This window comes from Cyprinodon variegatus, unplaced genomic scaffold (genome assembly GCF_000732505.1).
Source record: "Cyprinodon variegatus isolate N-32 unplaced genomic scaffold, C_variegatus-1.0 Scaffold349, whole genome shotgun sequence".
Classification (NCBI taxonomy): domain Eukaryota; kingdom Metazoa; phylum Chordata; class Actinopteri; order Cyprinodontiformes; family Cyprinodontidae; genus Cyprinodon; species Cyprinodon variegatus.
Genome location: NW_015150802.1, coordinates 67713 through 78702, shown reverse-complemented (window position 1 = coordinate 78702; position 10990 = coordinate 67713). Strand labels below are relative to the sequence as shown.

At 38.0% G+C, this 10990-nt stretch overlaps 2 protein-coding genes across 2 annotated transcripts in view; one reads left to right on the top strand and one right to left on the bottom strand.

Moving 5' to 3' along the window:
- Positions 1-573, top strand: part of etfdh (electron transfer flavoprotein dehydrogenase) — an 18151-nt gene extending 17578 nt beyond the window's left edge. The window contains exon 13 of the mRNA XM_015385820.1: positions 27-573. Within this exon, the coding sequence (XP_015241306.1) occupies positions 27-190 (164 nt within the window). The 3' untranslated portion in view covers positions 191-573. The remainder of the gene's footprint in view (positions 1-26) is intronic.
- ppid (peptidylprolyl isomerase D) lies at positions 571-10990 on the bottom strand. The gene is made up of 10 exons (XM_015385821.1): positions 10837-10990; positions 8787-8927; positions 7012-7118; positions 6662-6850; positions 6233-6355; positions 5463-5569; positions 3832-3976; positions 2491-2577; positions 1330-1372; positions 571-927 (listed from the first exon to the last, which is right to left on the bottom strand). The coding sequence occupies exons 1-10, from the start codon at positions 10919-10921 to the stop codon at positions 839-841; spliced, it is 1116 nt and encodes a 371-aa protein (XP_015241307.1). The 5' UTR covers positions 10922-10990; the 3' UTR covers positions 571-838.

The following is a 10990-nucleotide window of genomic DNA, read 5'->3' as shown; positions in this document are numbered from 1 at the left end:
GTTCCTCGTTTATCCCTCCCTCATAGGTGTGTATGAGTATGTTCCCATGGAAACTGGAGATGGGATGAGATTACAGATCAACGCTCAGAACTGTGTCCACTGCAAGACCTGCGACATTAAGGATCCCAGCCAGAACATCAACTGGGTGGTTCCAGAGGGAGGCGGCGGACCTGCATACAATGGAATGTGAACTTTGTTCTGAATGAAACGCATTTGTTATCTAGGAGTACGACGTCGTTGGTATGTGCCTGAGTATAAGCCGTTAACTAATGTAGCTGTCTGAGGGTACAAGGAAAACTTTAAATTATAATGGGTGTTATTATTAAGCATGATGTGTTTAAGGAACAGGACCTTGTGAAAGTAAAGACCAGCTGATGAGTTCTGCATGAGCTCAGAGGGCATTTTAATTCCGGACAAGTTTTTAGCATTTGAAGAGGAAGTACTCGATCCAGAGAAGCTGTTAGGTTTCTCAGTTTTGTAAAAGATATTAAATAAGCTGTAAATGTAAGAATTTCTGTTAGTATTCCTAACAAATACTGTATAATTTCACAGAAAGACAATAACAGAACACTTGGTTATCCTTGGTTTTTATTGACCAATAAAAACATAAATAAAACAAAATGATGTTTCAAAAACTTTACATTGATTCCTAACATGATATCCTGTTTGCTCAGTTTATGAGCTGTAACCAGGCCATGCTATGGACTGCAGTTCAGTGCAGAGAAAGGATATGAAACCAGGTCCAAATCAAGGCAAAATACTGTTAGTTTGTACTGAGGAGAAAAACTCCAAACATGAACAAATTCTAACGTGTTGCAGCTTAAAGTTTGTCAAGTGTTTAGGCAAACATTTTGGCATAGATTTTCTTTTCTTTCTCCTTCTCTTCTTGGATTTTCAGTTGGACTTTCTTCATTTCATTAATGATGGCTGTGAAAAGAAGGTTCAAAAGGTTCGGGGTTTTGTTTATTTTGAACATTTGTAGTTATAGTGTCAGTTTTCTAACACACTGTATGGAGCACTTCATGTGTTGGGAAACGAGCACACTGTGGGTGGAAATAGTTTCCAAATACCTCCTGTTCACAGAAGCTTTAAACAGGGTGTATTTTACTCCCATAATTCATTCATATATAAACTGATTACATTTTGTTTCCTGTTATTCTGGAGTAATTAGAGAGTTAATGTTATGATTAAGTATGAAATTTGATTGACCTTTCATCCTTTCCACAATTACTACTTCTTTATGGTTTCCAAACTCAGTTTAAATTTACAGGAAATTGCAAATTGCATGGAATATTTAAATGATTATAAAGAATAAAGCAGAGTATTTACCTTTATCTTCTGGAGCAGTTTCCTGAGCTTTCTTTAGATCCCCCTGAAGCAAAAAAATAATACTCAATTAGAAATCCATATATGGTATATTAATACATAATCAACCCTTCCATCCCATTCTACTGGTAGATTAGTTTTACATAGATGCTTTCTTATCACATAAGGGTGACATAGTGAGATTGTTTTTAATAAGACTTAAAAGATTAAACATTTCAATAAAGATGGTCTCCATTGTATTCTAATTATACTTTTAGGTATGCCGGTATGTTATTTTCCATGTTTATCTACAGGTGTTTGAATTAAAGTCTTGTTCTAAATGTCACCAAGGCAAATTTAACAGAGGTCCCTTAAAACAAAGAAAAGTGACAGATCACCAAGCCCTGATTGACATACAGACCAGCCCACTGGTTCACGGCCCAAGAACATGAATAGAGGTAGATGTAAGACACCGGTTTAGCTGTTTAGCTTACAGTTGGGTTTAATTCTACAAGAATTACAATGCAGGCAGTTTCTCTATAGAAAATGGATCCGAAGACTCCACAGCCATAGATTATTTTTGTCTATCAGAAGATCCCTGCAAAGTTTGATGCTCCGCTGTTCATTTGCTCTAAGCATTTTACTGAAGACAGCTTTCAAAATCTTGGTCAGTTCAAAGCAGGATTTGCTGAATTTCTTTAACTGAAATGAGGGGCTGTTCCATATCAACAATTTGATGTTTCAGTGAGTGAGTGCTTGTTGCTATGACGAGTCTTTGCTTGTTGTAAACCAACCAATCAGAGCACAGCTCATCTAAATATTCATGATCATACCATAAAAGGAAGAAAACCTGTCGTTTCATTCTAAGGCTTTTAACCAGGGTTGCATTAGGGTGCATAAAACAACAAATATGCCATTTTCAGTCCAACCAATGTTACACACCCTATTCAGAGACCTTAAGGACCAGCACCAAATACCCTATAGAATCATTCTGACCCCTTTAAACATCTTTTTTAATTCATTACTCTACATACACTGATGGTTTTCAGTTATTCTGCTAAGCACAATAGCAGATTAACATTTCTAAGTGTAATTCAGATTTAAAAAAATCTATTACTGAAGCCTGTTTTAATAGCAGACTTTCTTAGGAACCATAAAAGAGAAGAAATGTTTAAAGGATCTTACCAAGGCTTTGTTATATTCCTTTAGCCCCTGCCAGGCCTGGGCCCTCCGGAACAGCGCCTTCGTGTTTTCTTGATTTATTTTAAGAGCCTGAAACAGAAATGTCATCTTTACTTGACCTTGTATTAATTAATGCCTCTAAAGTTGAAATTACCATCCTAACTGCGATTTGGAGCCTGGTTCAAATAATCCACCCCACTTAAAAAAATATGCAGTAGCGAAGGGCGGTACGTTTTTAGACAGTTAAGAGTCTAGAGCAGCCATTCTCAACCTTGAAGTCGTGAGAAGATTTCTGGGGGTCGGCAAATTATTTTGGAAAAATATAAATCTACAAAATTAATGTAGCTTCTGACAGGACATTAGAAGGATGCCATGTGGTTGGTCTAAAACGGGATTTTTATTACTCAAAACCAGTTAATCACAGCATTTAAGAGAAAGCTGGAGCGGTGCAAGCAGATGGGAGGGAAATGTTAAAGCGTCCCAGAGCTTGATGTCTTTATGGAGAGTTATGACATTACCATTCAAACTATTAAACGAATTATTGCCTATCTGCCTGCTTGAACAGCTGAATAAGTATTCCCCAAATTAAAACAGGCTGGAAAAGTACAACTGGATACGCCAGCCTTTCATCTCCTGTCATCAGAGCTGCAGGATGCCTTACTCCATCTCCTTGGATCGGACATCTCTGCAGATTTCTGGTTGTTGGTGGTAAGATGTACACAGTACTGTCAAAAGCTGAAACTGATGTATCGTTTCCATGTGAATCCATGTATCTGTGCAAAAACAAAAACCTTCTCTGTGCTGAAATACATGGAAAAAACAAATCCTGATCTCTGCTTGACAGTTTCTAAGATAAAACCAAGAAGCTGCTCTGTTCAAACAAGCAGGCCCAGCCGTCACGTTAAACGGCTGCAGTAAAACAACTCTGCTTTTGAGCAGGATGATATTTTTCATGTTTTAGCACCATTTAAAATTAATCATGGCCTGTTCTCTGGTTTGTTCTGTTAAGTTTAGCACACTTATCATTTTATTTCATTAAAAAGAAAATAAAAGTTAGCTTTATTGGTTTACATCGTAAACGCAAAACAATGGGATGCGGTGGGTATTGTCGGTCTGTTTGGGAAAATTAACCTCTTAATGCTGCTTTATATTTTTCAAAAAAAAAATCCCAGTGTGTTTGAAAATATAGCAAAGAGACTAACAGCTGAAGTGGGTTCATAAGTGCTTGTCTGTAAATATGATGTACAAGTATTGATCGGGCATTGGGACGAGGTAAGGACTCAAAACAGTTGAGAAGCACTGGTCTAGAGAACCATCCAAACAGCAAAGATTAGATCACATCACCTCATCACAGCTCTCCAGCGCTTCCTGCCAGAGCTGCAGCTTCAGTTTACAGGCTGCTGTGTTGAGGTAGCAGCTGACCGCTGTGGGCTCCAGCTTCTTCTGCTCCTCTTCCCCCTCCAGTTGATTTCCACTCGTCTCCAGGTACCTGCTCACAAACAAGACAGGTAATAATAGTTTAGAGGATGCACTGATTACAGCTTTGAATCAGTGATGCAGATTGCACTTAATCTCCAAAGAGGACAAAAAGAAATTTTCTAAGCCCTCGGCTCTTAGCTGTCAATTATTCATAAAATGAGGACATCACCTCCTAATATGTCAGAGCTGATGCTATTAAACTGATTTTATAAGTCTGAGTATAAATATGAAACGTATTTTCTCTAATTACAGGCTAAATTATTACAGAGATCACATTTAATTATACATGAAAACACTTCTTCCATTGACAAATGCAGCTCTGCACAGAACAGCTTAAGTTTCCATGGAACGGTGACTTTAAGCCCCGCCTCCAGCTGTCAGCAGTGTTGATCTTACTGGGACACATTAAAGAAATCTGTGTTAAACTAAAGAACTTTTCAAAATGAAATCAACATCTTTCTATTGTTATATGCAAGAATGCCTTTTAGGTAAAATGATCTACTGGGATAAACTACAAGGTTGCTTCGGGGTGGGACGTGCCTAAAGAACCGTTAAAATAGATGCCTAGAAAGCATCCTGGAATACATTAACACCTTTTTTTATATATTTGCTCAAGAGGTTTTCTGGCCCATTGATCCTCGTCTTTATTTTCAAACTTCTATAAACGCTTGCAGTCTTTCCAGATCCATCTTATTCTGACGTAGAATAAAGCACCAAGGAGGAAACGTTACAGTAAGTCTATTCAGCTTTACTTCATCCACTTCAGCCCCGACCTCTAGTAGCCAAATGAACTGCAGTCATTTCAAAGAAAAGTTTCCTTCCTTGAATAGCATCTTAAATCTCTGTGGTTCAGACTTCCCTTTTAAACATCTCATTGATTCAGAAAATAGATTTACTTCAAAAAAGCTTTTCCAGCTAAAACTGTTGTCACCTTGACTTAATAAAACTCTGTATGGTGCATTTCTAACAGGTTGATTGAAAGTAGGACCAATGAAGCTGAAAACATGTTAATTCCAGGTCATTTTTGTGGAGTTTTAGTTTTAAGATTTCTTCAATATGCAGCTTAGAAAATAAGGGGTACACTGGAACAACGATCTAGAAATAAGTAACAAATTTCTTCTTAATTTGAGTAGGTAAATGACATAGTCTGCCAATGGAATGAGTATTTTTACTCTTACAATAAGAGAATTAGATTATAAGAACTTGAAATAAGACAATGTGATTTTTTTTTTCTTCTTTCACGTTTAAATTGTCTTGTTCCACAGGCAAAATGTCTCTTATACCGCCTCAATCCGAAAACAAATGCACTTATTTTAAGAAAAAAAAAAAGACTTATCTAGATTTAGATTTTTTTCCAGTGTAGCCCATGAATTCCTACTCAGCCATTCTAAACTGGCTCCAGGACAGCTTCACATACTGTATAATATTTGAAATATACTATATAATACGTGTATTAAAATCAGGCAGATAATCTTTTGCCAGTGATGCCATCTTACCTGAGGGCTTTCTTGTATTTAATATCAGCAGCTTTCCAGTTCTGGTTCTTAAAAAGGACATTCCCAATATTCTTTACGTCTTCAGCAGCCGACAAAACTTTGTCAACCTGAAAGATTAAAACAAATGTTATACGTTCCTTGTCTAGATTTGTTTTTTACTAGTAAATCTGCTCTTTTGCATCTAGCGAACACTGATAACTCCCTCTGTCCATCAAGCTGCATTATGGGTGAATTAAAACTCGACTGTTTATATGAAGAGTAATATGATCAATAGTAGAAAGCATGTGTTATATACAGATTCTCAGGTCTTTACAAGAAACAGATTGACTTGTTTCTTGTAAACAGCTGCAAATCTGTAAATTTTCCCCTTAAAAATCATCTGCAGTGGAACTTTAACAGCAACTATACTTAAAACAGAAGTTTCAGTGTTTGAATTGTGTTTCTGAAACCCCTTTTTGATGCGATTCTAATTTATTGAGCCGCTGCTGTGGTGGAGTGTGAGAAAGACCAGGCTGGCCGAAGCCCTTTATGCGCACTTTTCAGGGACACGTTCCTAAACACAATTCCAAATGGATTCTTCAGCCTCCAGTCTCTATCACACTAAGCAAACCTCATGATAAAATTGGTATCATTTCTCTTGGCTGAATCTGCAAAGGGCAGCAAACAAGCATGTGTCCAAGAGTGGTGTGTAAGCCCTGGTGGAGCCGTCTGATGCTATCTGCCAGAAACACCCCATGCCCTTGAAGATCAAACACCTCCACGGTACTTACATCTTTAAAGTCCATGTCGGAGTCCTCAGGGAAGTCTGGGTGGACATCTCCTGTTCCGTCATTTGGGGCCGTGCCCCAGCTGTCCCCATCCTGATGTTCACCGCAGTCAGATATGATACAAGGCTGAAAGAGAGAAAAAATGTAGAGAGAGATTTCATTCAGATATGCCCACAGAATTTACTTTGAATGCTAACGGTGTGATATGAGCTCAGGGAAACATGTGTTTAATAAAATGGAAATTTATTTAAAGAAATGTAAGAAACCTTTATGCTGACTGCAACTCATGCCTGACAGGAATGAAATGTAGAGAATAGTTTGAGTGTGCCAGTGAGAGTAAGAAAATGAAAGATATTACAGCTGTCTAGACTACAGCTAAGGCTGAGCTCATGTATATGGAGTTAAACTCTTATTAAGGTAAAACAAATGTACCTTTACAGGAGTGTCCCCATCAGTTTCAATGGATTCCAGCAATTTTACAACTCCGATCCCTTTTAACACCTGTCCAAAGACCACATGCTTCCCGTCCAGGTGCGGCGTGGGGACAGTGGTGATGAAGAACTGGGAGCCGTTGGTGTTCGGCCCGGCATTAGCCATGCTTAGAAGACCCATTCTGTCATGCTGAAGAGGAAGAAGAACCAACCTTTAGACAGGTATAGCTTTTATATTCTAGATTCTAGTAAAAATGACATGTAAAAGTTGAAAACATTTCTATTTTCTTTAAACATGAACCCTTCTTCGACATCTTGGACCTCTTATCTTAACTACTCCAGTACGCCAACCTTGTAGTGGAAGTTTTCATCCTCAAACTTCTCCCCATAGATGCTCTCGCCTCCAGTGCCATTGTGGTTTGAAAAGTCACCTCCCTGGATCATGAACTTCTTGATGACTGGCAAAAGAAAAATACACATCCAAAGCTGGATAAGACACAATACTCAGATAAACATCCATCGTCTGTCACGCTTCATCCCTGCTGGTATCTCCAGCTGTAAACGGTTAAGAAGTGGAGTAAACCCTGGACAGGTCTCCAGTCTATCACAGGGCGACTCGGATAATCAAATATCTTAAAACCTGAACTGGTTATTAAAGGCTGTTAAAAAAAGTCTGAGCATAAATAATATCATTCATGCAATTTTGCATTTATATATTGAACCAATCAAAACAGAAACTAATTTTTCATTCTAATTTAATGTGTTTTAAAATGAAGCTTGCCACCTGAATTACTTTATTTGTCCACTAGATGACTTAAAGAGTAATTTGACACATTAGGTAATAAGAAAGGAAGTAAAATCTGTTTTAAAATGTAGATGAGAAAACTATGGGTGGGCTCAGTGGGTTAAAGCTCAAGAAGATTTTCTAAGGTGATTTGAACAAACCAAACTGTCTATTTTGGCCAAATAAACTATGAATATCAAAGTAGAATTCATATTTTGGAATCAAATATATGCCCAGAACCATCACAGATCTCTCTTTACTTAAAGCATCCAAATCGTCACGCTTTTTCAGCCGTATTGCTAGGAAGCACTTACAAAAATGCTTTTTTTTTTTTAACACATGACAAATATCTTCTCCTATAAACATCCCAGAAACAAATGCCTTCTAAAAGGTTAATAAAGCCTTAACCTTGGAGATGGCTGTGTCCAAATTCAGGAGCAGCATCATCTAAAGAGCTGCTCTAATTGGGCCAGGTACCAGGAAGGATGCAGAATAAATGGACGGTTGCTGCCCAATCCTCACCATAACTACTGTTGCCTAGCAGCTCATCGGGTTGTGCGCTGCTGCAGTATATTGACCCCTCCCCCCGTCACCGCGGTATAGCAGATCTGCAGGTTGTATAAAGTCTTAGATATACCCCTCATCTGAAAGTAGAGTCCGCCATAAGAGATGGACAGCAACAATGTATCAAATGTCAAACTTTAACCTCAGATTTCACCACTTTGCTTGAAGAATCCTATTCAACCCTGGATTAATTATTGGGTTAGGTGGGCCCTACTCCAACCCCATCCTCCAAATCTAGACAGATGTGGAGAAGCCTTTATACTTGGACTGTCGTTTCCACCACTAAGTGACATAACTGGCCAACAAAAGTGGTTGTTAAAGACACTGCTGCTGAATTTGGACACAGCTTACATGCCTGGCGAGCTCTCAAGGGGGAACTCCTCAGCTGGAAAGGCTCCAGCATCCGTTCCCCCCACCACTCCGCATGTAGAAGCAGATATAGACAAAGTTTGTGCAGTTTAAAAGCAGAGCATTTGCATTCTGGAGAGATGGTGAGATCATTTCTCCCAACAATCCTCCCAGCAGCTCACTGCTCCCCATGGAAATATAGAGAAGAAATTTTGTTGAGTTGCAATGACATCATTCCCTTTTTATTTACAGTAAAAAAAAAAAATAAAAAAAAAAACAGCAACACAAGTATCCCTTTAATTGCAAACAGCTTCCCTTACTTCACTCGACGCCTCGTTCATCCGCCACTCAAAGCTTTTCTACTTCAAGGTTTCCTCCCTACTTGACCACCTCAAACATGACATCAAATGGGAGGATGAAGGCTGCTTACTTCTGTGGAACGGGCATCCTTTGAAGTGCAGTGGCTTCCAGGTGGATTGTCCCACGCCTTTCTCCCCGGTGCAGAGTGCACGGAAGTTTTCAGCAGTCTTTGGGGTGATGTCGGCAAACAGTTCCAGAACTATTCGGCCAACTGAGGATAGAGAAGCAATGAAAGCCCCGGGGCAGTGTGGGGAAAACTTAGATGCAGTTCATATGTGTCAACTAACAATCCTGTTTATAACTTTGAGGGTTAAACCTGTGAAGAAGGGAGTGTTTTTTTTGTTTTGTTTTTTTTTATGCTTAAGCACATTAGAAAATCATAATTTTGTTCCTTTAAAAAAAAGATTATAGATACTCCATAACATACATGGGAGAAATTAAATATAACCAGATTCAATTGTTTTTAGGCAATGCAGTAAGTAAAATAAACTAGGGAGAACAGTCAATAAAATATGACTGGTAAAATGAGTCAAATAGGACAAAGACCACTTTTTATTGGAAATTAAAAAAATATAAACATACTTGATCACAGAATTAATTCATTTGTAAAACCAGTTCTTTAGTCTGGTGTCTTTTTCATGTAAAATGGATGATTGTATGAGTATGTGTGAACGATGTTTATCTGCAACAGGATCACGTGTGAAAATTCAAATTTCACAGTTTTTTTAGAATGAAAGAGGATCAAATTTTTTCAGATGAATAAATAAATTGTCTGATGTGGGACAATTTTGACGGTGAAGAAGAATGCACAGGCTGTTTTTCAGAAACCTGTTTCCGAATAAACCCAGCGGGTTAACGCAGGTTTTTCAAACCCGCTAACAAACGCTGTTATGCTCCCTTCCAATTGGCAAAAGAACCCGGGTCAGACCTAGGGCTGCAACCAACAGTTATTTTGCAAATTGATTAATCTATCAGTTATTTTTCCAGATTAAGCAATAAATAAAAGGTTCCTTAAAGAAGACTTTTTGCAAGAATGAACCAAGTGAAAATAAAGCTTTTCCACTTAAGGACTTCTAGATAGAACACAATTCTGGTATAACTGCTGCTCAAGGTGGGTTGCTCTGTCAGCTAAAGGCATGTTTTAGATTTTCTATACTACAGTTGACGATTAATCGATTACTACATATTTTGATGATTATTTCAATAATCGATTAATCTGATTAAATGTTTGAGCCTGATCTGATTCCCTACTGGAAAGCTGCTGTCCTCAGGTCAGTGGACTTTTCCCAATACCATTAAAAGTCAATTGTTCCCAGGTCTAAACAGGTTTATCATACCTGCCCATTTGGACAGCCATTTATTATTATATAAGAGATTATATTGATATACATGTATGGATATGTACATGTGTTTACATTGAGGAAAATAAGCATTTGAACACCCAGCTATTTCGCAAGTTCTCCCACTTAGGAAATCATGGAGGGGGCTGAAATTATCATCCAAGGTGTGTCCAATGTGGGAGACATAATCTAAAAAAATATATACAGAAATCACAATTATATGTTTTAAAACTATTTATTTGTATGATGCAGCTGCAAATAAGTATTTGAACACCTGAGAAAAGCAATGTTAATATTTGGTGGACAAATCTAAACAAAAAACAAAAATATTCAGAAATCACAAAATATGATTTTACAACTCTTTATTTGTATGCAACAGCTGCATAAAATAAGCATTTGAACACCTGTCTATCAGCTACAATTCTGACCCTCAGAGACCTGTTAGTCTGTTCATCTCTACTCCATTTATTAAGCAATAATCCTGTTTGAGGTCATTAGCTTCATAAAGATACTTGTCCACCAAATATTAACATTGATTTTCTCGGGTGTTCAAATACTTACTTGCAACTGCATCATACAAAGAAATAGTTTTTAACAAATCATCCGATGTGATTTTTTTTAGGTCTCCCACAGTGGATCTAGGATGACAACCTTAAACCTTTCCTCTCCATCATTCAGAGAAAATGAATGAGCTTCTAGAAGTCACAGGAGCGCATGTGGCTAACAAGCTAGCAGAACCAAAACCAACAGTCCCAGAAGTTCAATCAAAGCAGAACTCACCTCTTTCTCCGTCAACGTCTACATCGAAGAAAACACGAGGATTCTGAGGGTTGGAAGGTTTTTCTGAAGGAGCTGAGTGGGACATTTTAGATAGGAAGGTTAGCTTATTCTAGTTAAACCTCAGCCGGTGCACTAGAGCCGTTTCCGCTGTACA

Excerpts from the sequence above, each read along its gene's own strand:
- ppid (XM_015385821.1), bottom strand. The coding sequence starts at position 10,921 with ATGTCCCACTCAGCTCCTTCAGAAAAACCTTCCAACCCTCAGAATCCT. Across the intron at positions 6,851-7,011 it reads ATGAAAACTTCCACTACAAG|CATGACAGAATGGGTCTTCT; the intron begins GTTGGCGTACTG and ends CTTCCTCTTCAG. Across the intron at positions 928-1,329 it reads AACTGCTCCAGAAGATAAAG|CCATCATTAATGAAATGAAG; the intron begins GTAAATACTCTG and ends TTCTTTTCACAG.